General features: G+C 43.9%; 1 protein-coding gene across 1 annotated transcript in view; it reads right to left on the bottom strand.

The window, feature by feature from the left end:
- LOC129821105 (solute carrier family 49 member 4-like) overlaps window positions 1-15,641 on the bottom strand; it is a 72,647-nt gene extending 57,006 nt beyond the window's left edge. The window contains exons 1-2 of the mRNA XM_055878402.1: window positions 15,103-15,641; window positions 8,762-8,855 (exon numbers count right to left, since the gene is read on the bottom strand). Of these exons, the coding sequence (XP_055734377.1) occupies window positions 8,762-8,855; window positions 15,103-15,397 (389 nt within the window). The 5' untranslated portion in view covers window positions 15,398-15,641. The remainder of the gene's footprint in view (window positions 1-8,761; window positions 8,856-15,102) is intronic.
- Between the last annotated feature and the right edge of the window lie 12,135 nt (window positions 15,642-27,776).

Here is a 27,776-nt window from a genome sequence, read left to right as displayed (position 1 = left end):
GATCTTATAATCACAACAGCACTCCAGAGTACTTCGTCTGCGGAGTGCGGTTGTGTCGGCATCCTTACTGCCTGCAATGTAACGCTCCTCCACGAGTACCGCCTCTCTTGTTTGACGGCGTATGCCTCAGTGTGACCCTGTATTTCTCACATGACAAAGTACAACAGCATATGCCCTCTTCAGCCATGTAGGCATAGTCACTGTAAAAACGTCCACACCAACACCATATATATTATGTCATTATGGATGACCCTAGGCCAAGGACATGTACTGTCAAGTCAGCTTTATGCAGGTCTCTAGGCTAGTACGTACACACACACACACACACACACACACACACACACACACACACACACACACACACACACACACACACACACACACACACACACACACCTATTCTGTTGTTCCATACTCAGCTGCCCTCTGACAGGGAGAATGAAGACTTGTGGGGCATGAAGAGGTTGTTGTCACGTAAATGCAGTCAAGGCACATAGCCTTAGCCTGGTCCCAGATCTGTGTTGCACCATAAACAGATTTGGGACCAGACTTTACAAAGCCTGGGGCAAACACAGTATAAAAGTTTATACTTTCTTCAAACACCTTTAATTAGAGGAATATAATTTTCTACAATGAAGGAATCATTCATTAGTCTCATTTCCTAAGCATCTCTCCTAAAACCAGAGCCAATCTTTCCAATTTATTTTAGACTTTTTAGTCTGTATAAATATTGCAATAAACTTAACTAAATGGTATCATTTTACAGACCCAATCAGACTCCGAGAAAATGTGCAGTTAAAAAATACAATGAGTTTTTACCTAACCTTTGGGAGCAAAATTAACAAACCTAACATCATAAATTCAGTTGGTGAAAGTGCTATACACCTCATTAAGGGAATACAATTTCCTTCCTCAATTGAAATACCCTTCATGTATCACCTGAATCGAACTCATTGTGGAGCCTAATAAGAAATACGTGGCAGATTAACAATAGCGCAGGTAGGATAATAAAAGTACCTTTATACCTAAAGTAATCCAGATAACCTTGCCTAGGCCTCCTTTAAACACACAGATGCTTTTGGAGGAAATATTGACTAAATTTTTTAAAAGAGCAATGGAAGAAAGGACATGGTTTCCTTCTGGGGTTTTTTCAGCTGGTGGAAATAAGGATGACAGAAATGACAGTGTGAATGAAAGCACTAGTCAATAAGAGCAACAAAAAAGAAGCATCCACACAACTCAACTATTAAAATAGAATTCAAATTTTTAGGAGGAAACGGTGCGCCTCAATCCCGTTCCAAGTCTCCGCTATTGTGAGTCATTCAAAAATAGCAGGAACTATTTGAATGCAACAGTTCAATATGAGTGGAAAACAAGCGATTCATGAATTCTTTCATCCATCAAAACTATGCTCAACTTAGATGGGTCCTTTCTTTCCTCCCTAAAGCTGCAATTTAAAAGCAGAAATCAGCATATTACCAAAGCTATTAAAACCATTTGTAATTGTAATAAATATACAATTCTGTGTAGCCTACTTTTGGTCTGAGTTTTCTAGAGAAATAATCTCACAACATTATGGGGCATGATCTTGTATCGAAACTTATGCCAGAGTACAGTGCATTCGGGAAAGTATTCAAACCTCGCCTTTTTCCACGTTTTTACATATTGTTACTTGACAGCCTTATTCTAAAATGGATTAAATAAATAAAAAATCCTAAATCTACACACAATACCCCATAATGCCAAAGCAAAAACAGGTTTTTCAAATCTATTGCAAATTTAGTACAAATAAAAAACAGAAAAACCTTATTTAAATAAGTATTCAGACCCCTTGAAATGAGACTCTAAATTGAGCTTAGGTGCATCCTGTTTCCATTGATCATCCTTGAGATGTTTCTACAACTTTATTGGAGTCAAACTGTGGTAAATTAAATTGATTGGACATGAATTGGAAAGGCACATACCTGTCACAGTTGACAGTGCATGTCAGAGCAAAAACCAAGCCAGGAGGTCGAAGGAATTGTCCGTAGAGCTCCGAGACAAGATTGGGGAAGGTCTCCAAAAACATCATTCATCATTCTTAAATGGAAGAAGTTTGGAACCACCAAGACTCTTCCTAGAGCTGGCCACCCGGCCAAACTCAGCAATCGGGAGAGAAGGGCTTTGGTCAGGGATGTGACCAAGAACATGATGGTCACTCTTACAGAGCTCCAGAGTTCCTCTGTGAAGATGGGAGAACCTTCCAGAAGGACAACCATCTCTGCAGCACTCCACCAATCAGGCCTTTATGGTAAACTGGCCAGATGGAAGTCACTCCTAAGTAAAAGGCATATGACAGCAAGCTTGGAGTTTGCCAAAAGGCACCTAAAGGACTCTCAGACCATGAGAAACAAGATTCTTTGGTCTGATGAAACCAAGATTGAACTCTTTGGCCTGAATACCAAGCGTCACATCTGGAAGAAACCTGGCACAATCCCTACGTTGAAGCTTGGTGGGGGCAGATTCATGCTGTGGGCATGTTTTTCAGCGGCAGGGACTGAGACTAGTCAGGATCGAGGGAAAGATGAACAGAGCAAAATACAGAGAGATCCCTTGATGAAAACATGCTCCAGTGAGCTCAGGACCTCAGACTGGGGCGAAGGTTCACCTAACAGGACAACTAACCTAAGCACACGGCCAAGACAACACAGGAGTAGCTTCGGGACAAGTCTCAATGTCCTTGAGTTGCCCAGCCAGAGCCCGGACTTGAACCCGATCGAACATCCCTGAAAATAGCTGTGCAGTGACACTCCCCATCCAACCTGACAGAGCTTGAACGGATCTGCATAAAATAATGGGAGAAACTCCCCAAATACAGGTGTGCCAAGCTTGTGGCGTCATACCCAAGAAGACTCAAGGCTGTAATAGCTGCCAAAGGTGCTTCAACAAAGTACTGAGTAAAGGGTCTAAATACTGATGGAAATGTGATATTTCAGTGTTTTATTTTTACTACATTTGCAACAATTCTAAAAACTTGTTTTTGCTTTGTCATTATAGGGTATTGTGTGTATATTGATGAGGAGAAAAAACGATTTAATATATTTTGGAATAAGGCTGTAACGTAACAAAATATTTAAAAAGTCAAGAGGTCTGAATACTTTCCAATTGGTACAAATATATAGCAAAACAAATGAAATATGCCACTTACCACTGTTAGGGCAACAATTAAGAAGTTTAAACCACTGGAACAGTGGTAAACTTGCCTGATATTTGACACAGGTGTACTGTATCTTGTTAAGGTCAATGGGATTAAGAACTTTACCAAGTACTAGGACATTATAGCCAAAGACCTGGTTGCCTCTGCCAGGAACCTGAAACTTGGCCGCAAGTGGATCTTCCAGCAAGACAATAATCCCAAGCACACATCAAAATCCACAAAAAAATGGTTCATAAACAACAAAACCCACATTTTGCAATGGCCAACTCAGTCTCCGGACTTTGAAGAGGGCAGTCCTTAAGTGCAGACCGAAGGATATAAAGGCTCTGTAAAGATTCTGTATGGAGGAAAGGTCTAAAGATCCCAATGTGTTCTGTAATCTCATGAAACATTTTTGAAAAAGGCTGTTAAAAAAGTGCAGTTATCCTCACAAGGGGAGGGGTGCTAGAGAATTGAAAGCAGGGGTGCCAATCATTGACACCTATCTTTTTGAGATTTTTTTGTATTACTAAAATGTATTTTCTGAGCAATTGGTGTGTCCTTTTCCTTTTTGTTGCATACAATAACTCAATATCTTAGTTACTAATTTTATAAAGTATTTTTATGTCATCTTTATCATTGCCAAAAATGTTGGACCTGACTGTATCACTATATACAGCAAGGGTGGGCAATAATTTTGGCTCGAGGGTCTCATCGGAATTTCAAAATTCAACAGAGAACGCACAGATCGTTTTTCGACTGGCCAGTAAAAGGGCAGTTATTTGAAAATATATATAGGTCCATTATAATTTCTACACACAACGATTGTTTTACTCAAACCTCCCAGGGTCGGTTTGAATGGACTCGGGCCGTAATTTCCCACCCCTGATACAGTTGAAGTTAGAAGTTTACATACAACTTAGCCAAATACATTTAAACTCAGTTTTTCACAATTCCTGACATTTCATCCTAGTAAAAATTCCCTGTTTTAGGTCAGTTAGGATCACCACTTTATTTTAAGAATGTGAAATGTCAGAATAATAATAGAGAGAATGATATTTCAGCTTTTATTTCTTTCATCACATTCCCAGTGGGTCAGAAGCTTTTTCAGTTCTGCCCACACATTTTCTATAGGTTTGAGGTCAGGGCTTTGTGATGGCCACTCCAATACCTTGACTTTGTTGTCCTTAAGCTTTTTTGCCACAACTTTGGAAGAATGCTTGGGGTCATTGTCCATTTGGAAGACCCATTTGCGACCAAGCTTTAACTTCCTGACTGATGTCTTGAGATGTTGCTTCCATATATCCACATAATTTCCCTCCTCATGATGCCATCAATTTTGTGAAGTGCACAAGTCCCTCCTGCAGCAAAGCACCCCAACAACATGATGCTGCCACCCCCGTGCTTCACGTCTGGGGTGATGTTCTTCGTCTTGCAAGCCTCCCCCTTTTTCCTCCAAACATAACGATGGTCATTGTGGCCAAACAGTTCTATTTTTGTTTCATCAGACCAGAGGAAAGTTCTCCAAAAAGTCAAATTTCGTCCCCATGTGCAGTTGCAAAACATAGTCTGGCTTTTTATGATGGTTTTGGAGCAGTGGCTTCTTCCCTGCTGAGCGTCCTTTCAGGTTATGTCGATATAGGACTCGTTTTACTGTGGATATAGATACCTTTGTACCTGTTTCCTCCAGCATCTTCACAAGGCCCTTTGCTGTTGTTCTGCGATTGATTTGCACTTTTCGCACCAAAGTACGTTCATCTCTAGGAGACAGAACGCGTCTCCTTCCTGAGCGGTATGACAGCTGCCTGGTCTCATGGTGTTTATACTTACCTTCAGGTACCTTCAGGCATTTGGAAATTGCCCCGAAGGCTGAAGCAGACTTGTGGAGGTCTACACATTTTTTTCTGAGGTCTTGGCTGATTTCTTTTGATTTTCCCATGATGTCAAGCAAAGAGGCACTGAGTTTGAAGGTAGACCTTGAAATACATCCACAGGTACACCTCCAATTGACTCAAATTATGTCAATTAGCCTACCAGAAGCTTCTGAAGCCATGACATAATTTTCTGGAATTTTCCAAGCTGTTTAAAAGGCACAGTCAACTTAGTGTATGTAAACTTCTGACCCACTGGAATTGTGATAGAGTGAATTATAAGTGAAATAATCTGTCTGTAAACAATTGTTGGAACAATTACTTGTGTCATGCACAAAGTAGAAGTGCAAACCGACTTGCCAAAATGATAGTTTGTTAACAAGAAATTTGTGGAGTGGTTGAAAAATGAGTTTGAATGACTCCAACCTGAGTGTATGTAAACTTCCGACTTCAACTGTGTATACAGTATGGACCAGGTTGATCATGAGCCACCGGTAACTCTCTGGCCACCTATGTGTAGCTCACCAAACAATTCTAAAAGTACATGAAATGTTCACGTGTTCTACCTCACAAGAATCAGATACCGCAACCTCCCAGCAACAAAACATTGACATTATTTCACCCCTGGTTAGCCAGTATTGGCTTTAAAAGCCAAACCCGTAGCACGCACTCCAGCAGGTATATTTCACTGGTCACCCCCAAAGCCAATTCCTCCTTTGGCTGCCTTTCCTTCCAGTTCTCTGCTGCCAATGACTGGAACGAACTGCAAAAATCACTGAAGCTGGAGACTCTTACCTCCCTCACTAACTTTAAGCACCAGCTGTCAGAGCAGCTCACAGATCACTGCACCTGTACATAACCCATCTGTAAATAGCCCATCCAACTACCTCATCCCCATTATTTATTTATTTATTTGTCTCTCTATCTATCTTACTCCTTTGCACCCCACTATCTCTACTTGCACATTAATCTTCTGCACATCTATCACTCCAGTGTTTAATTGCTATATTGTAATTACTTCGCCACCATGGCCTATTTATTGCCTTACCTCCCTTATCTTACCTCATTTGCACACACTGTATATTGACAATTTTTATCTTTCTACTGTATTATTGATTGTATGTTTGTTTATTTCATGTGTAACTCTGTGTGTTGTATGTGTCGAACTGCTTTACTTTATCTTGGCCAAGTCGCAGTTGTAAATGAGAACTTGTTCTCAACTTGCCTACCTGGTTAAATAAAGGTGAAATTCAATTTAAAAAATAAAAAAAATAACAAGTTCTCTGCCAATTCATTTCCAGCAATAGTGCCCATCTGTCTGTGTGGTGCGCGTGTTTGTCTATCACTCCATGTGTAGACAGTTGATGTGATAACCGCCTTGTGGGTTGACAGAAATACTTTCACCAAAACCTTCTCAATTAAATGTTAACTGCAATGTAGGCTTACCTGGCAGACGTACAGTACCAGTCAAAAGTTTGGACACACCTACTCATTCAAAGGTTTTAATTTATTTTTTACTATTTTCTACATTGTAGAATTATAGTGAAGACATCAAAACTATGAAATAACACATATGGAATCATGTAGTAACCAAAAAAAGTGTTAAACATATCAAAATATATTTTATATTTGAGATTCTTCAAAGTAGCCTTCCTTTGCCTTGATGACAACTTTGCACACTCTTGGCATTCTCTCAACCAGCTTCATGAGGTAGTCATCTGAAATAAATTTCAATTAACAGGTGTGCCTTGTTAAAATGTTAATTTGTGGAATGTCTTTCATTTTTAATGCGTTTGAGCCAATCAGTTGTGTGACAAGGTAGTGGTGGTATACAGAAGATTTGGTAAAATACCAAGTCCATATTATGGCAAGAACAGCTCAAATAAGCAAAGAGAAATTACAGTCCATCAATACTTTAAGACAGTAAATGCGGAAAATTTCAAGAACTTTGAAAGTTTCTTCAAGTGCAGTCGCAAAAAACATAAAACGCTATGATGAAACTGGCTCTCATGAGGACCGCCACAGGAAAGGAAGACCCAGAGTTACCTCTGCTGCAGAGGAGAAGTTCATTAGAGTTACCAGCCTCAGAAATTGCAGCCCAAATAAATGCTTCATAGAGTTCAAGTAACAGACACCAATAATAAGAAGAGACTTGCTTGGGCCAAGAAACATAAGCAATGGACATTAGACCGGTGTAAATCTGTCTTTTGGTCTGATGAGCCCAAATTAGAGATTTTTGGTTCCAACCGCCGTGTCTTTGTGAGACGCAGAGTAGGTGAACGGATGATCTCCGCATGTGTTGTTCCCACCGTGAAGCATGGAGGAGGTGGTGTGATGGTGCTTTGCTGGTGACACTGTCTGTGATTTATTTAGAATTCAAGGCACACTTAACCAGCATGGCTACCACAGCATTCTGCAGCAATACGCCATCCCATCTGGTTTGCGCTTGGTGGGACTGTCATTTGTTTTTCAACAGGACAATGCCCCAACACACCTCCACACCTCCAAGCTGTGTACGGGCTATTTTACCAAGGAGAGTGATGGAGTGCTGCATCAGATTACATGGCCTCCACAATCACCTGACCTCAACTCAATTGAGATGCTTTGGGATGAGTTGGACCGCAGAGTGAAAGAAAAGCAGCCAACAAGTGCTCAGCATATGTGGGAACTCCTTCAAGACTGTTGGAAAATCATTCCAGGTGAAGCTGGTTGAGAGAATGCCAAGAGTGTGCAAAGCTGCAATCAAGGCAAAGGGTGGATACTTTGAAGAATCTAAAATCTAAAATATATTTTGATTTGCTTAACACTTTTTGGGATACTACATGATTCCATATGTGTTATTTCATAGTTGTGATGTCTTCACTATTATTTACAATGTATAAAATAGTTTTTTTTTTAAATAATTGAATGAGTAGGTGTGTCCAAACTTTTGACTGGTACTGTATATCATGAGGAAGTATACAGTATCATTTGTATCTAATATTTGTTATTTGCAAACTAAGCCATGAAATGTGCAGCAGCAGTACAGAACCATCACTAGACAGGCACATTAGACAGCACATTCCTCACTCACTAGATGCGCAATAAAAAATAAATAATCTACATTCGTTTTCTAGTTAGTCATTTTGCAGGGCTCTGGCAGTGCACCTCCTTGCACAAAGGCGGAGGTAGCGGTCCTGCTGCTGGGTTGTTGCCCTCCTACGACCTCCTCCACGTCTCCTGATGTACTGGCCTGTCTCCTGGTAGCCCCTGCATGCTCTGGACACTACGCTGACAGACACAGCAAACCTTTTTGCCACAGTTCGCATTGATGTGCCATCCTGGATGAACTGCACTACCTGAGCCACTTGTGCGGGTTGTAGACTCCGTCTCATGCTACCACTAGAGTGAGAGCACCGCCAGCATTCAAAAGTGACCAAAACATCAGCCAGGAAGCATAGGAACTGAGAAGTGGTCTGTGGTCACCACCTGCAAAATCACTCCTGTTTTGGGGGGTGTCTTGCTAATTGCCTATAATTTCCACCTTTTGTCTATTCCATTTGCACAACAGCATGTGAAATGTATTGTCAATCAGTGTTGCTTCCTAAGTGGACAGTTTGATTTCACAGAAGTGTGATTGACTTGGAGTTACATTGTGTTGTTTAAGTGTTCCCTTTATTTTTTTGAGCAGTGTATATCAAGTATATAGCATGGCTCTGGGAGTGAGGGTTGTTACCATCGTCTTAGATGTTGTTCTGGTACAGGGACACTTCGCAGCGCTGCCCCGATCACCATGAAGAAGGCTGACAGTAGAAGAGACACCCGCAGACCTGCAGCACAAGTGGGGAGAGATGTAGCAAGAAAGGGGCGAGGTGGAGAAAGAGGGGAGAGATGGAGAGAGAGTAAAGAGAAGAGGGGAGACAGCGATGGGAGAGGTGGGGTTGAAGTAGGTTAGGTTGGGGACAAGAGAGAGAAAGATAGGAGGTTATTCTGTATAATTGTTCCAAATGTTACAGTACTACTACACAGTGCATTCGTAAAGTATTCAGACCCCTTTACTTTTTCCACTTTGTTACGGTAGAGCCTTATTCTAAAATTGATTCAATTATTTTTTTTCATCAATTTACACACAATACCCCATAATGACTAAGTGAAAACAGGTTTTTAGAAATGTTTGCTAATTTATTAAAAATTTAAAACAGAAATACCTTATTTACATAAGTATTCAGACCCTTTGCTATGAGACTTGAAATTGAGCTCAAGTGCATCCTGTTTCCATTGATCATCCTTGAGATGTTTCTACAACTTGATTGGAGTCCACCTGTGGTAAATTCAATTGATTGGACATGATTTGGACAGGCATGTTTTTCAGCAGGGACTGAGAGATTAGTCTGGATCGAGGGAACTGCACCTGTCTATATAAGGACTCACAGCAAAACCAAGCCAGGAGGTCGAAGGAATTGTCCGTAGAGCTCCGAGACAGGATTGTGCCAAAGCACAGATCTGGTCCCCAACAACACAGTGCCCTCCATCATTCTTAAATGGAAGAAGTTTGGAACCACCAAGACTCCTCCTAGAGCTGGCTGCCCGGCCAAACTGAGCAATCGGGGGAGGGCCTTGGTCAGGGAGGTGACCAAGAACCCAATGGTCACTCTGGAGCTCTCCCAGAGTTCCTCTGTGAAGATGGGAGAACATTCCTGAAGGACAACCATCTCTGCACCACTCCCCCAATCAGGCATTTATGTTATACTGGCCAGCAAGAGCCACTCAGTAAAAGGCACATGACAGCCTGCTTGGAGTCTGCCAAAAGGCACCTAAAGAGTCTCAGATGATGAGAAACATGGTCTGATGAATCCAAGATGGAACTCTTTGGCCTGAATGCCAAGTGTCATTTCTTTTTTTCTCCTTTTTTTTTACCCCCTTTTTCCCCCCAATTTCGTGGTATCCATTTAGTAGTAGTTACTGTCTTGTCTCATCGCTGCAACTCCCTCTCTCAGGAGAGGCGAAGGTCGAGAGCCAATGCGTCCTCCGAAACACAACCCAACCAAGCCACACTGCTTCTTGACACAACGCACATCCAACCCGGAGGTCAGCCACACCAATGTGTCGGAGGAAACACCGTACACCTAGCGACCTGGTCAGCGTGCACTGCGCACGGCCCGCCACAGGAGTCACTAGTGCGCGATGAGACAAAGACATCCCTGCCGGCCAAACCCTACCTAACCCGGACGACGCTGGGCCAATTGTGCGTCGCCCCATGAGCCTCACGGTCGCGGCCGGCTGCGGCAGAGCCTTGACCTCGAACCCAGAATCTCTGGTGGCACCGTTAGCACTGTGATGCAGTGCCTTAGACCACTGCACCACCCTGGAGGCCCGCCAAGTGTCATTTCTGGAGGAAACCTGGCATCATCCCTTCGGTGAAGCATGGTGTTGGCATCATCATGCTGTAGGCATGTTTTCAGCAGGGACTGAGAGATTAGGCTGGATCGAGGGAAAGATGAACGGAGCAAAGTACGATCCTTGATGAAAACCTGCTCCAGAGCGCTCAGGACCTCAGACTAGGTGAAGGTTCACCTTCCAACATGACAACAACCCTAAGCACACAGCCAAGACAATGCAGGAGTGGCTTTGGGACAAGTCTCTGAATGTCCTTAAAATGGCCCAGCCAGAACCCGGACTTGAACCCGATCGAAGATCTCTGGACTGGAGAGACCTGAAAATAGCTGTGCAGTGACACTCCCCATCCAACCTGACAGAGCTTGAAAGGATCTGCATAAAATAATGGGAGAAACTTCCCAAATACAGGGGTGCCAAGCTTGTGGTGTCTTACCCAAGAAGACTCAAGGCTGTAATCGCTGCCAAAGGTGGTTCAACAAAGTACTGAGTAAAGTTTCTGAATATTTATGTAAATATTTATGTTTTTCATTTTTAATCTACTAGCAAAAATGTCCCCAAAAAACAGTTTTTGCTTTGTCATTATGGGGTATTGTGTGTAGAATGAGGGGTAAAAAACGATTTAATCCATTTTAGAATAAGGCTGTATCAAAACGTGGAAAAAGTCAAGGGGTCTGAATAATTTCCAAATGCACTGTATATACAAAGGTATGTGGACGCCCCTTCAAATTAGTGGACTCTGCTATTTCAGCCACACCCGTTGCTGACAGGTGTATAAAATCGAGCATTTTCATAGACAAACATTGCCAGTAGAATGGCCTTCCTGAATAGCTCAGTGACTTTCAACATGGCACCATCATAGGATGCCACCTTCCCAACAAGTCAGTTCGTCAAATTTCTGCCCTGCTAGAGCTGCCCCAGTCAACTGCAAGTGCTGTTATTGTGAAGTGGAAACATCTGGGAGCAACAACGGCTCAGCCGCGAAGTGGTAGGCCACACAAGCTCACAGAACGGAACCGTCAAGTGCTGAAGCGTGTAAAAATTGTCTGTCCACGGTTGCAACACTCACTACTGTGTTCCAAACTGCCTCTGGAAGCAACGTTAGGACAAGAACTGTCATCAGGAGCTTCATTAAATTAATTTCCATGGCCGAGCAGCCGCACACATGCCTATGATCACCGTGCACAATGCCAAGCGTCGGCTGGAGTGGCCATTGGACTCTGGAGCAGTGGAAACGCATTCTCTGGACTGATGAGTCACACTTGACCATCTGTTAGTCCGACGGACGAATTTGGGTTTGGCGAATGCCAGGAGAATGCTACCTGCCCGAATGCATAGTGTCAACTGTAAAGTTTGGTGGAGGAGGAATAATGGTATGGGGCTGTTTTTCATGGTTCGAGCTAAGCCCGTAAGTTCCAATGAAGGCAAATCTTAATGCTACATCATACAATGACATTCTAGACGATTCTGTGCTTCCAACTTTGCGGCAACAGTTTGAGGAAGGCCCTTTCCTGTTTCAGGACGATAATGCCCCCGTGCAAAGCGAGGTCCATACAGAAATGGTTTGTCATAATCGGTGTGGAAGAACTTGACTGGCCTGTACAGAGCCCCCTGACTGCAACCCCATCGATCACCTTTGGGATGAATTGGAACTCTGACTGCGAGCCAGGCCTAATCACCCAACATCAGTGCCTGACCTCACTAATGCTCTTGTGGCCTAATGGAAGCAAGTCAACGCAGCAATGTTCCAACAAGCCTTCCCAGAAGAGTGGAGGCTGTTATAGCAGCAAAGGGAGACCAAGTCCCCCTAATGCCCATGATTTTGGAATGAGAGATATTCGACGAGCAGGTGTCCACATACCTTTGGTCACGTAGTGTATTTTGTATAATTGTTGAGATCATTCTAAACATTATCCCAAATATGAATCACTAGTCCCCAGTCAACTCCCCCCAAACCACAACATCCCAGTTCTCTTCCTCATATACACACCCAGAGAAATACAGCTTCCTTTCTGACTTAAGTCTACATTTTCAGTTTCCACCACATGACCATCATTTAAGAGAACTTCTGTTCCCCTACAGTCATTATCTGTTCCCCAATTTCCTCTTGGTAGTGATGAGTGAGTCACTAGCTGAGAATGTACACAATTGGTGAGAGTAGAAACAGGCCTAATCCTATCACCAGATAAATTAAATCTGATTTTGATCACTGCCTAGTTAAATAAAGGTTTAATAAACACAAATAAAATAAAGAAATGTTGGGGAAACCTAAATTCTGTATCTCCGAATGTTTCTGCGGGTTCCCTTTAGGAACTCTGTTCCTGTCTGTCAGATCTCCATGTACTAAAGATGGCACAACTAAACAATGGCAGATGCTGGTATGTGGATCCTGTGTACAAAATATATTTCATTCTAATCTCTACCAGACAGTCATTGGGTTGGCCTACATACTACAGTAGCAAAAAATCTGAAGCTTCAAACTTTAAAATAAGAGTGTACTAGGTGGAAATAGGAGAAGTGTGACTTATGCCTGATTATAACTCGATTACAAAATCATCTCCTTCATTTGAGAGTCAGGCAAACCATCTTTGGAAAAACAGCAACATGGAACTAACAACCCCTGCCTGCATTTCAGAGAGTCTCTGAAAATCAATGTCTGATTTTAGTGCTTTAAAATGTTGAAATCAGATGGACCGCTGCACAGCTCTAACACAAACTGACACGGAGTGATCTCCGTTCATATATTTCTCCAACTCTAGAAACCCCTGACTCAGAGGGGAAACTTTACAAACACTTTCCTCTTTAGGGCCATATTTAACAGTCAGGTTTGGGATACTGCAGCCATGATATCACTGACATTCTAAATGTTGTATTGCACTGCATGACCTGTTTTGATTATGTAACACCCATAGCACCGTCATCATTTTGGTTTTAGAGAGACAGTCATGTCCCCAGATGACTAACTAACCACATGACAAACTTATGAAAAATGCCCTTTGCTTTTAATATGCTTTATATGTTATTTGCTTTTATGTTTCCTAGGGGATAAATGAACTGTTTTTGTCACCTGACAGTGTGTTCTGGGTGATAGATGGGTGTTAGCTAACGGTGTCAATCAAGTGATGTGGAGGAACTGGTTTGGTTTGGTGGTTAGCTAGCCTGTATGGGAGCACTTGTCGAAACACTGATACATTGGTCCTTTTAAGTGTTACTTGAACTGCCTGTAAATTACACTTGACTGGACTGTGTTGTTTGAGAGATTGGTGAAAGAGATTTCAGAGACTACACATAAGTGGGTCCTAACAAAAACTCCACAGAGGCAGTAAGTCAGTCACCATTTCTTACAGGAACATGTTATTCTACGGAGGCTGGATTGTAATGGTTACTAAAAAGACGTGGTGAAGAGAACATACTGAAGACAGAAACATTATGTTATTTATGGCCGTGTTATGGCCGTGTGGTGCAAAGACAACAACCTCTCCCTCAACGTGATCAAGTCAAGGGAGATGATTGTGGACTACAGGAAAAAGAGGTCTGAGCACACCCCTATTCTCATTGACGGGGCTGCTGTGGAGCAGGTTGAGAGCTTCAAGTTCCTTGATGTCCACATCACCAACAAACTAACATGGTCCAAGCACACAAGGCAGTCGTGAAGAGGGCACGACAAAACCTATTCCACCTCAGGAGACTGAAAAGATTTGGCATTGGTCCTAAGATCCTCAAAAGGTTCTACAGCTGCACCATCCTGACTGGTTGCATCACTGCCTGGTACGGCAACTGCTCGGCCTCCGACCGCAAGGCACTACAGAGAGTAGTGGGAATGGCCCAGTACATCACTGGGGCCAAGCTTCCTGCCATCCAGGACCTCTATACCAGGCGGTGTCAGAGGAAGGCACTAAAAATTGTCAAAGACCCCAGCCACCATAGGCATAGACTGTTCTCTCTGCTACCGCACGGCAAGCGGTACCGGAGCGCCAAGTCTAGGTCCAAGAGGCTTCTAAACAGCTTCTACCACCAAGACATAAGACTCCTGAACATCTAACCAAATGGCTACTCAGACTATTTGCATTGCACCCCGTCTTTTATACCGCTGCTCCTCTCTGTTGTCATCATCTATGCATAGTACATGTACATATTACCTCAACTAACCGGTGCCCCCACACATTGACTATGTACCGGTACCCCCCTGTTTTTAGTCTCACTATTGTGATTTTACTGCTGTTCTTTAATTACTTGTTACTTTTATTTCTTATCCGTATTTTTTTTAACTGCATTGTTGGTTAGGGGCTCATAAGTAAGCATTTCACTGTAAGATCTACACCTGCTGTTTTCGGTGCATGTGACTAATACAATTGATTTGAACAACAACATTGAAACTAGGTCAGTCTGAGGGAAAATGTTTAAATGTTTCTTTGTTTCCTTTCTTGTGGTTGATTTGATTTGGAGGGTGGGGGGGGGGGGGGTAGCTTAGCTGATCAACTTTGATCTATGATTTCTCAGAAATATCTTATCTTGAAAGTTTTATAGGATTTATGTGTCAACAATTCACAACTTCATGCACTGCAATAAAACGATATAATTTTGAAATGGAGACAATTATATATTTTTTTCAATGACATAAAGGAAAGTACATTGTGTTCCAGTACAGTATTGTCAACTGCCATTTAGAACAAAACAACTCACCCTTTTTGTCCATTAGCCATATAAATAGCAGCCAAGGCGCGAATCCCACTGGCCCCCAAAGAACAAGCACGGCGATGTCAGATTTGGTGAAATCGTACGCATGCATGGCAGAGTTCTGAATTGGGCCCCAGGTGTTCCATACTATCCCTTGCATGAACGCCAACAAGGAAAACAGAGTCAGAACCAGCCATCTTCTCCCGTAGACTTGGCTGTAAACTGGCTGAATGCTCGTCTCGCGGTCAGGAGGAACAAGAAAAGGTTCCCTTTCACCCTCTGTGCTCGATGCAGCACCCATCGCATTTGATACAATGTAGCGTTCGTTCAGCAGCGATTTAGTCCGCGCGCTATGTCCAATATTAGATTACACAATGGCAACAAATGTACCGGTATCTAACTTCAATATCAGTTGCCCAGAGAAACAACAACAATCGATGTCATTGCTACTTCACTGCGCATGCCTGCACGTTCACGGAAATGGTCACAATTTTGAAACCGAAACCTGGGATGTATAGTAGGCATTACTATTAGATGGATTCCGTTGAAGAACGTTTCGTCTGTTGCAAGACGTTTTGCAACGACAAATTAATGTAGGTCCCGCCCTGTTCAGCTCCTTTAGCTAGTGTTTTTTCCGTTTGGTTCCTAAAGTAAACGGTAGACGATATCCGTTGCAAAACATTTTGCAATAGATTAAACATTTTCCAGCGGAATCCGACTAAATTAAATCAAATTTGATTTGTCACATACACATGATTAGCATATGTTATTGAGGGTGCAGCGAAATGCCTGTGCTTCTAGCTCCGACAGTGCAGTAATATCTAGCAAGTAATATTTAACAAATTACACGACATATACCCAATATACACAAATCTAAGTAGAAATGAATTAAGACTATATACATATGAACGAGCGATGTCAGAGCGGAACGGACTAAGATACAGTAGAATAGTATAGAATACAGTAATACATATGAGATGAGTAATGCCAGATATTTAAACATTAAGTGACTAAGATACCGTAGAATAGTATAGAATACAGTATATACATATGAGATGAGTAATGCCAGATATGTAAACATTATTAAAGTGACTAGTGTTCCATTCCTTAAAGTGGCCAGTGATTTCTAGTCTATGCCTATAGGCAGCAGCCTCTAATGTGCTAGTGATGGCTGTTTAACAGTCTGATGGCCTTGAGATAGAAGCAGTTTTTCAGTCTCTCGGCCCCAGCTTTGATGTACCTGTACTGACATCGCCTTCTGGATGATAGCGGGGTGAACAGGCAGTGACTCGGGTAGTTTATGTCCTTGATGATCTTTTTGGCCTTCCTGTGACATCAGGTGCTGTAGGTGTCCTGGAGGGCGTATTTTGCCCCCGGTAATGCGTTGGGCGGACAGCACCACCCTCTGGAGAGCCTTGCCATTGCGGGCGGTGCAGTTGCCGTATCAGGCGGTGATACAGCCTGACAGGATGCTTTCAATTGTGTATCTGTAAAAGCTTGTGAGGGTTTAAGGTGACAAGCCAAAAAAATGTAGCCTCCTGAAGTTGAAGAGGCTCTGTTGCGCCTTCTTCACCACACTGTCTGTGTGGGTTGTCCTTTTCAGTGTGTTAGTGATGTGTATACCAAGGAACTTGAAACTTTCCACCTTCTCCACTGCGGTCCCGTCGATGTAGATAGGGGGGGTGCACCCTCTGCTGTTTCCTGAAGTCCACGATCATCTCCATTGTTTTGTTGACGTTGAGTGAGAGGTTGTTTTCCAGGCACCACACTCCTAGAGCCCTCACTTCCTCCCTATAGCCTGTCTCGTCTTTGTTGGTAATCAAGCCCTCTACTGTTGTGTCATCTGCAAACTTGATGATTGAGTTGGAGGCGTGCTTGGCTACACAGTCATGGGTGAACAGGGAGTACAGGAGGGGGCTGAGCTCACACCCTTGTGGGGCCCCAGTGTCCGAGGATCAGTGGAGTGGAGGTGATGTTTCCTACCTTCACCACCTGGGGGCAGCCCCTCAGAAAGTCCAGGACTCAGTTGCACAGGGTGGGGTTCAGACTCAGGGTTTCAAGCTTAATGATGAGCTTGGAGGGTTCTATGGTGTTGAATGCTGAGCTATAGTCAATAAACAGCATTCTTACATAGTTATTCCTCTTGTCCAGATGGGATAGGGCAGTGTACAGCGTGATGACGATTGCATCGTCTGTGGATCTATTGGGGCGGTAAGCAAATTGAAGTGGGCCTAGGGTGGCAGGTAAGGTAGAGGTGATATGATCCTTGACTAGTCTCTCAAAGCCCTTCATGATGACAGAGGTGAGTGCTACGGGGCAATAGTCATTAAGTTCAGTTACCTTTGCCTTCTTGGGTACAGGAACAATGTTGGCCATCTTGAAGCATGCGGGGACAGCAGACTGGGATAGCGAGCGATTGAATATGCCCGTAAGCACACACGTTTAAATGTTTTACTCACGTCGGCCACGGAGAAGGAGAGCCCACAGTCCTTGGTAGCGGGCCGTGTCGTTGGCACTGTGTTATCCTCAAAGCGTGCAAAGAATGTGTTTAGCCTGTCTGGAAGCAAGATGTGGGTCTCTGCGACGTGGCCTGTTTTCCTTTGTCTGTAGTCCCTGCCACATACTCTTGTGTCTGAGCCATTGAAATGCGACTCCACTTTATCTCTATACTGACGTTTAGCTTATTTGATTGCCTTGCGGAGGGAATCACTACACTGTTTGTATTCTGCCATATTACCAGTCACCTTGCCATGGTTAAATGTGGTGGTTCACGCTTTCAGTTTCGCGCGAATGCTACCATCTATCCATGGTTTCTGGTTAGGGTAGGTTTTAATAGTCCCTGTATGTACTGCATCTCCTTTACACTTCCTTATAAACTCAGTCACCGTATCCATGTATGCATCTAGATTATTTTTGCAAGCTACCCGGAACATATCTCAGTCCACGTGATCAAAACAATCCTGAAGCGTGGATTCCAAATGGTCAGACCAGCGTTGAATAGTTCGAAGCACGGGTACTTCCTGTTTGAGTTTCTGCCTATATCTTAACACGTCGAGATACTGATTGTTTAGGCTGATATCAGTGGTTGGAACCAAAATTATTTTCCAATCGTTTCTTTCTGAACAGAACAATTCATTTTTTTTCATTCTGTTCTACTGTTCCGACCAGCAAAATAAAGTTCTGAACTGGTTCGAACCAAAATAATTATGGTTTATATTGTTCCTTTCTTAACCCTCTGAAATCTTTTTATTTTTTTTATTTTTTTACATTTAGCTCGAAATTCAATTACTTCACGAATGGATACAGAAGCTTGCTATGGCGCAGGAAAGCTATGCATTGGACATACAGGTGTAGTGTAGGGTGCGACATGTGCCTGAAATTTTGCGGGTGAGGAGAGCGTGCTGGGCATCTTGCTGTTATGACATGCATTATCTGAATTAGCTAGGCCCACAGAATTATACCTACGGAGGAGCGGATTCTATGAAGGAACTTTGAATGTCTTTGAACTTCAGAGAGTTGGCTTAACTAACGTTGGACCAGAGCTAGCCCTTGATCATGACTCTCAGTTCCATTACATTGCACATACTGCCGCCTAGAGCTTGAGAGCTAGACCAGAGCTAGCTAACAAGCTTGTGTGTGCAGAGTGGCCCCAGAATTAAGATAAAATAACACATCTTACCTTTTTGTAGTTTAAACATCCAATGTGAAATGTGATAACTATAGTATCCTTAACTAGCATTGAAAAAGTTAATTCATTGTTCTCTAATTAAAATTATAATATCTGAATCACGCCTGTAATGTGCATGCTTCTGAGAGGGTAGCCTACACACACACTGGCAAAGATTTTCAGCTGGCAGGCAGGCAGACACTGGAATAAGTTCCTGAATGACAGTCAGGGCTTTGCATAGGCGCTTTGTGTACAATAACATAACCGTTTCCCATGCTTTTAAAAGAAATGTTCTGTTCCAGAAGAGTATAGATCACTTTCGTTCTCAGTTCTGGTTCTGTTCCTCAAAAAATGTAATTATTTTCTGGTTTTCTGCTCTGTTCCATTAACCAGTTTCAACCCCTCATACATATAGGATATGTTTCTTCATTTCTAGCATTATGTGGCGATTTCCATCTATCCATGTTGTAGAGATCAGCACAGCAGCGCCGTCGTCAAATGTGTGGCGAGCTGGCATATGCCCCAACAATTTTGATTCGGTTTAACAAAACATATTGACACAAAAGTGTTGAAAATAGGGACAAAGTACTATTGTTTAGACTGATTTGCCTCATGATTTGTCAACTCGTGCACAATTAATCTGTGCGTTGCTGCTCCTTTTGCAAGCCTTAAAGAGTTGCCAATCGCCATAAATGCAGTACGTTCTTCATATTGGACGCCGGCTGAGTTCGTAAACTCAGTCCAAGGGCCTTCAAGGCCTGTGGGCTGCCAGTTGCCCATCCATGATCTAGCTAATTAGATGGGTATGTCAGTCTGTAAAGCCTTGTTCACACTGCAGGCCTTAATGCTCAAATCAGTTTTGTTTTTCAAATCCATTTGGGAATATTCACTGCCCAAACAGCAAGTTAAAAGTGACCAAATCATAAATATGTGTGTTCAGACAGCAGTCATTTGCTGGCATTGCTACGCCTTTATTTAACTAGGCAAGTCAGTTAAGACCAACTTCTTATTTACAATGACAGCCTACCGAAAGGAAGAAGGCCTCCTGTGTGGACGGGGGCTGGGATAAAAATGTATTAAATAAAAATATAGGACAAAAAACACATCACAAATGCTGATTGGTGTATAGGCTGATTGGTGGTGGGGCTCGTGCTTCCTATCACTCAGAAGTTACGTAGAAGTTACGTAGCCCGCTAAAGTGACAACAATGCCTGTCATGGATGTTTCCCAGTTGCTTCAAGGTATGTAAAGGAACACTTTCAAAACAAGTTATTTTTGGCTAGCCACAGAAGTCAATTAGCTAGCTAGGAAACCATTTAGCTCTATAGCACATTCACTCATTTGTATGTAAACAATTAACAAGCTAGTTGGCTACCACATGTTCTTGTTAAATTGTTAACAAAGTAGCTAGCAAGCAATAAGATATGCCAAATAACAGTCTAAAAACCACTTAAGAGCAAATAAATCAGATTTGATCATTCAGACACACATTGCATGGCCAGGAATAAGATTTGTATGAGTCTTGAAATATTCGATTCCATGTGTTTTGGGCTGTTCAGACTACAGGAAAAATAACAGATTCGAGTTGGATATGCAAAAAAAATAAGAATTTGATTTGAGTCACTTCAAATTGTGTGGGAGTTAATGTTACACATAGGGACAGATGTAATACTATAGAGCATAAATGTGTTCATCAGACCACAGGAGGAGAAGATGACACTTGGTGCATCTGCTAGCTCTGATGAGGGAAGTACAAAGGCCAAAGACATAGGCCCATAGGACAGCTGGACATACCAAAGTCAGAGGGACACACAAAGGAGGGTGCCAGCCAACTGACCAACAGATGGAGTATAGGCATAATAAATATATTATTTTAGGACATGAAAGGGTCCCGCCACCATTATAACCTAACCGAAAGCAGATGTGGGCGTTAACAAGCAAGCTCTGAGATGAAAAGAAAATAATGGAGAAAGATCAAGGGAAGATATTTTCACATAGAGGGAGGGGACTCTATACGTTATGCAAAGACAGAGTCCTATAAAGGCAGGACTCTGTAATATGAGAATTTAGTCTCTTTCCATGGAGGGGCTCGGCTCTGTTACGTTTGTGATAGGGTCCTTCCATGGAAGGGCTCATTTTTGCTACTTTGTATTAAAGTCTATATTGAATTCACAAGTTCTTGTAAGAGTGTTATATTTCTGAGACGATTTTCCACCACAACTGCCAAAGTGCTTCATCAAATGCCAAACCAGATTTCCATTAGTTTGCATCTCAATAAGGTCGGTCGTTATGCACAATCTTGTTGATGGTTGGAATTACGCACTATAATGCCAGTCAGAAACACGTTAAAGTCTTGTGTAGAAACAATGTTTTATTTATAATTGTAAACAATACAAAAGTAGCTGAGCTAAAAAGTATAAAGACATTTTTGTCTTTATGTGAAATAAAACAAACAACATTTACCAAATAGAGTCAGTCAGTTAAGAACAAATTCTTATTTACAATGACGGCCTACCCGCCCAACCCTAACGACGCTTGGCCAATTGTGCGCTGCCCTATGGGACTCCCAATCACGGCTGGTTGTGATACAGCCTAGAATCGAACCAGGGTCTGTAGTGACACGTCTAGCACTGAGATGCAGTGCCTTAGACCGCTGCACCGCTCGGGAGCCCATACATAGGCCTACACCAATCACCAATCCCCATCCGACTCTCTTATCCCTTCCCAGTCCTTGCAGGTATCTAGCAGAGTAGAATGGACCCCTCTTTTACTGTGACACAATGTAAAATATATTGATAATTGTGCAGATTTTACATAATTCTTGCCCTAATTATTAATTTACAAATTATACAAGACAGGACTCTTATTCTGAAGGATTCCAAAAATCTATGACCCAGAAGTACTTAATTATTATTGCCTGCTTCACAGCGGAACAAAAGACACTTGAGCTTTGTTTAATTCCTCTCTGATTTGTTCGTGCATGTGTAACGCAAGTTTTAGACCCAAATGATTGTTGTTCAGGCAAAACTACCTACTCTAGGTTTCTCTTCGTGAATTAAAAATGTACAGTTGTGTCCTTATTATTTTACTGTCAATAGTCTTCTATGCAGTTGTCAGCACGATTGAGGTGTGTTTGTTTGACTGTCTGTTTCTGTGATTGCCTATTAGATCATTTGATCTGATGATGCAGATGACAAACAATCAAAACTTACATCATGATGCCTTTCATTAATACTCTACAGATGCACACACTATATATGCAGGTGTTTCCAATTTTAAAAATGTTTTTGTCACATGCGCTAAATACAACCTTACCATGAAATGCTTACTTACAAGCCCTTAACAAATAATGCAGTTCAAGAAATAGAGTTAATAAAATATTTACTAAATAAACTAAAGTTTTTAAAAAGTAACACAAGAAAATTACATTACAATAACGAGGCTATATACAGGGTGTACCAGTACCGAGTCAATGTGCGGGGGTACAGGTTAGTCAAGGTCATTTTTAAGGTGACTATGCATAGATATTAAACAGCGGGGGGTATAGGTTAGTCAAGGTCATTTGTAAGGTGACTATGCATAGATATTAAACAGCGGGGGGTACAGGTTAGTCAAGGTCATTTGTAAGGTGACTATGCATAGATATTAAACAGCGGGGGGTACAGGTTAGTCAAGGTCATTTGTAAGGTGACTATGCATAGATATTAAACAGCGAGTAGCAGCAGTGTGAAAAAAGAGGGGGAGGGTCAATGTAAATAGTCCAGGTGGCCATTTGATTAGTTAATCAGCAGTCTTATGGCTTGGGTGTAGAAGCTGTTAAGGGGCCTTTAGGTCCTAGACTTGGCGCTCCGGTAGCAGAGATAACAGTCTATGACTTGGGTGACTGGAGTTTTGAAAATGTTTTGGACCTTCCTCTGAGACTGCCTAGTATAGAGGTCCTGGAAGTCAGGAAGCTTGGCCCCGGTGACGTACTGGGCCGTACACTCTACCCTCTGAAGCGCCTTACGGTCGGAGGTCGAGCAATTGCCATACCAGGCGGTGATGCAACCGGTCAGGATGCTCTCGAAAGTGCAGCTGTAGAACTTTTTGAGGATCTGGTGACCCATGCCATATTTTTCAAGTCTCCTGGGGGGGAAAAGGTGTTGTCTTCACAACTGTCTTGGTGTGTTAGGACCATGATAGTCTGTTGGTGATGTGGACACCAAGGAACTTGAAACTCTCGACCTGCTCCACTTCAGCCCTGTCGATGTTAATGGGGGCCTGTTCGGCCCTCCTTTTCCTATAGTCCATGATCAGATCCATTGTTTTGCTCACATTGAGGGAGAGGTTGTTGTCCTGGCACCATACTACAAGTTCTCTGACCTACTCCCTACAGGCTGCCTCATCGTTGTCGGTGATCAGGCCTACCACTACCACAGGCCTAACACCAACATCCGGTTTGGAGCGAGCGGTCGCATTCGCTCCGCAGGTAGTATAACTTTTCATTACATTTCATTACATTTCATTATAGTACAACGGTTTGATTTGTCTAACCTTAGCAATTTCTTCTTAGCTAGCTACATAGCCGTCTTTGTATCAAAGATAATTGTGTAATTATCGTATTTCGTCGTCGTATCGTAGTCCACACTGCTATCTGCCCAGCAGCTAGCCAGCTAGCCAGCTAGCAAACGTCCACAGTCTACCGAATAGTAGTATAACTTTTCATTACATTTCATTACATTTCATTATAGTACAACGGTTTGATTTGTCTAATCTTAGCAACTTCTTCTTAGCTAGCTACATAGCCGTCTTTGTATCAAAGATAATTGCGTAATTATTGTATTTCGTCGTCCTAACGCAGTCTACACTGCTATCTGCCCAGCAGCTAGCCAGCTAGCCAGCTAGCAAACGTCCACCGTCTACCGAATAGCAGCACTGTAGAAACTATTACACTCAACGGAACGACTTGATTAGTGTAGTGTTAGCTAGCTACATAGTTGTCTTTGCTGTCTTCGTATCCAAGATAATTGGGTAGTTCAGAGTGTGTAGTTTTAGAGTGATTATCTTAATTTACCGAGGTTAGCTAGCCAGCTATTTGTCGTCCTTAACGTAGGAAACACTGCTAGCTAGCCAACAGCTAGCCAACGTCTACCGAATAGAACTTCCGCACTCAACAACCCGGTCGCATTCCGCTTCGCTCCACAGGTAGTATCACATTTTCATTTCATTTCATTACAGTACAACGGTTTGATTTGTTTGATCGTAGCTAGCTACATAGCTAGCTACATAGCCGTCTTTGTATCAAAGATAATTGTGTAGTCTAGAGCGATTTTCTAGGTTAGCTAGCCAGCTATTGTCGTTCTTTTAACGCAACGTAACGTAATCAACACTGCTAGCTAGCCAGCTAGCCACCGAATAGCAGCACTGTAGAAACTATTACACTCAACGGAACGACTTGATTAGTGTAGTGTCAACAACGCAGCCACTGCCAACTAGCCTACTTCAGCAGTACTGTATCATTTTAATCATTTTAGTCAATAAGATTCTTGCTACGTAAGCTTAACTTTCTGAACATTCGAGACGTGTAGTCCACTTGTCATTCCAATCTCCTTTGCATTAGCATAGCCTCTCCTGTAGCCTGTCAACTATGTGTCTGTCTATCCCTGTTCTCTCCTCTCTGCACAGACCATACAAACGCTTCACACCGCGTGGCCGCGGCCACCCTAATCTGGTGGTCCCAGCGCGCACGACCCACGTGGAGTTCCAGGTCTCCGGTAGCCTCTGGAACTGCCGATCTGCGGCCAACAAGGCAGAGTTCATCTCAGCCTATTCCTCCCTCCAGTCCCTCGACTTCTTGGCACTGACGGAAACATGGATCACCACAGATAACACTGCTACTCCTACTGCTCTCTCTTCGTCCGCCCACGTGTTCTCGCACACCCCGAGAGCAGCTGGTCAGCGGGGTGGTGGCACCGGGATCCTCATCTCTCCCAAGTGGTCATTCTCTCTTTCTCCCCTTACCCATCTGTCTATCGCCTCCTTTGAATTCCATGCTGTCACAGTTACCAGCCCTTTCAAGCTTAACATCCTTATCATTTATCGCCCTCCAGGTTCCCTCGGAGAGTTCATCAATGAGCTTGATGCCTTGATAAGCTCCTTTCCTGAGGACGGCTCACCTCTCACAGTTCTGGGCGACTTTAACCTCCCCACGTCTACCTTTGACTCATTCCTCTCTGCCTCCTTCTTTCCACTCCTCTCCTCTTTTGACCTCACCCTCTCACCTTCCCCCCCTACTCACAAGGCAGGCAATACGCTTGACCTCATCTTTACTAGATGCTGTTCTTCCACTAACCACATTGCAACTCCCCTCCAAGTCTCCGACCACTACCTTGTATCCTTTTCCCTCTCGCTCTCATCCAACACTTCCCACACTGCCCCTACTCGGATGGTATCGCGCCGTCCCAACCTTCGCTCTCTCTCCCCCGCTACTCTCTCCTCTTCCATCCTATCATCTCTCCCCTCTGCTCAAACCTTCTCCAACCTATCTCCTGATTCTGCCTCCTCAACCCTCCTCTCCTCCCTTTCTGCATCCTTTGACTCTCTATGTCCCCTATCCTCCAGGCCGGCTCGGTCCTCCCCTCCCGCTCCGTGGCTCGACGACTTATTGCGAGCTCACAGAACAGGGCTCCGGGCAGCCGAGCGGAAATGGAGGAAAACTCGCCTCCCTGCGGACCTGGCATCCTTTCACTCCCTCCTCTCTACATTTTCCTCTTCTGTCTCTGCTGCTAAAGCCACTTTCTGCCACTCTAAATTCCAAGCATCTGCCTCTAACCCTAGGAAGCTCTTTGCCACCTTCTCCTCCCTCCTGAATCCTCCTCCCCCCCCCCCCCTCCTCCCTCTCTGCAGATGACTTCGCCAACCATTTTGATAAGTCAAACGACATCGCTGGTTCTGCTCACACTGCCCTACCCTGTGCTCTGACCTCTTTCTCCCCTCTCTCTCCAGATGAAATCTCGCGTCTTGTGACGGCCGGCCGCCCAACAACCTGCCCGCTTGACCCTATCCCCTCCTCTCTTCTCCAGACCATTTCCGGAGACCTTCTCCCTTACCTCACCTCGCTCATCAACTCATCCCTGATCACTGGCTACGTCCCTTCAGTCTTCAAGAGAGCGAGAGTTGCACCCCTTCTGCAAAAAAATACACTCGATGCCTCCAATGTCAACAACTACAGACCAGTATCCCTTCTATTCTTTTCTCTCCAAAACTCTTGAACGTGCCGTCCTTGGCCAGCTCTCCTGCTATCTCTCTCAGAATGACCTTCTTGATCCAAATCAGTCAGGTTTCAAGACTAGTCATTCAACTGAGACTGCTCTTCTCTGTATCACGGAGGCGCTCCGCACTGCTAAAGCTAACTCTCTCTCCTCTGCTCTCATCCTTCTAGACCTATCGGCTGCCTTCGACACTGTGAACCATCAGATCCTCCTCTCCACCCTCTCCGAGTTGGGCATCTCCGGCGCGGCCCACGCTTGGATTGCGTCCTACCTGACAGGTCGCTCCTACCAGGTGGCGTGGCGAGAATCTGTCTCCTCACCACGCGCTCTCACCACTGGTGTCCCCCAGGGCTCTGTTCTAGGCCCTCTCCTATTCTCGCTATACACCAAGTCACTTGGCTCTGTCATAACCTCACATGGTCTCTCCTATCATTGCTATGCAGACGACACACAATTAATCTTCTCCTTTCCCCCTTCTGATGACCAGGCGGCGAATCGCATCTCTGCATGTCTGGCAGACATATCAGTGTGGATGACGGATCACCACCTCAAGCTGAACCTCGGCAAGACGGAGCTGCTCTTCCTCCCGGGGAAGGACTGCCCGTTCCATGATCTCGCCATCACGGTTGACAACTCCATTGTGTCCTCCTCCCAGAGCGCTAAGAACCTTGGCGTGATCCTGGACAACACCCTGTCGTTCTCAACTAACATCAAGGCGGTGGCCCGTTCCTGTAGGTTCATGCTCTACAACATCCGCAGAGTACGACCCTGCCTCACACTGGAAGCGGCGCAGGTCCTAATCCAGGCACTTGTCATCTCCCGTCTGGATTACTGCAACTCGCTGTTGGCTGGGCTCCCTGCCTGTGCCATTAAACCCCTACAACTCATCCAGAACGCCGCAGCCCGTCTGGTGTTCAACCTTCTCAAGTTCTCTCACGTCACCCCGCTCCTCCGCTCTCTCCACTGGCTTCCAGTTGAAGCTCGCATCCGCTACAAGACCATGGTGCTTGCCTACGGAGCTGTGAGGGGAACGGCACCTCAGTACCTCCAGGCTCTGATCAGGCCCTACACCCAAACAAGGGCACTGCGTTCATCCACCTCTGGCCTGCTCGCCTCCCTACCACTGAGGAAGTACAGTTCCCGCTCAGCCCAGTCAAAACTGTTCTCTGCTCTGGCCCCCCAATGGTGGAACAAACTCCCTCACGACGCCAGGACAGCGGAGTCAATCACCACCTTCCGGAGACACCTGAAACCCCACCTCTTTAAGGAATACCTAGGATAGGATAAAGTAATCCTTCTGACCCCCCCCCCTTAAAAGATTTCGATGCACTGTTGTAAAGTGGCTGTTCCACTGGATGTCATAAGGTGAATGCACCAATTTGTAAGTCGCTCTGGATAAGAGCGTCTGCTAAATGACTTAAATGTAAATGTAATGTGTTGTCAGCAAACGTAATGATGGTGTAGGAGTTGTGCTTGGCCACGGAGTTGTGGGTGAACAGGGAGTACAGCAGGGGACTAATCACACACCCCTGAGGGGCCCCAGTGTTGAGGATCAGCATGGCAGATGTGTTGTTGCCTAGCCTTACCACCTGGGGACAGCCCGTCAGGAAGTCCAGTATCCAGTTACAGAGGGAGGTGTTTAATCCCAGGATCCTTAGCTTAGTGATGAACTTTGTGGGCACTATGGTGTTGAACGATGAGCTGTAGTCAATGAACAGCATTCTCACATAGGTGTTCCTTTTGTCCAGGTGGGAAAGGGCTGT

The sequence above is a fragment of the Salvelinus fontinalis genome, chromosome 23 (assembly GCF_029448725.1).
Source record: "Salvelinus fontinalis isolate EN_2023a chromosome 23, ASM2944872v1, whole genome shotgun sequence".
NCBI classification, from domain to species: domain Eukaryota; kingdom Metazoa; phylum Chordata; class Actinopteri; order Salmoniformes; family Salmonidae; genus Salvelinus; species Salvelinus fontinalis.
This window is presented reverse-complemented; position numbering and strand designations above follow the sequence as displayed.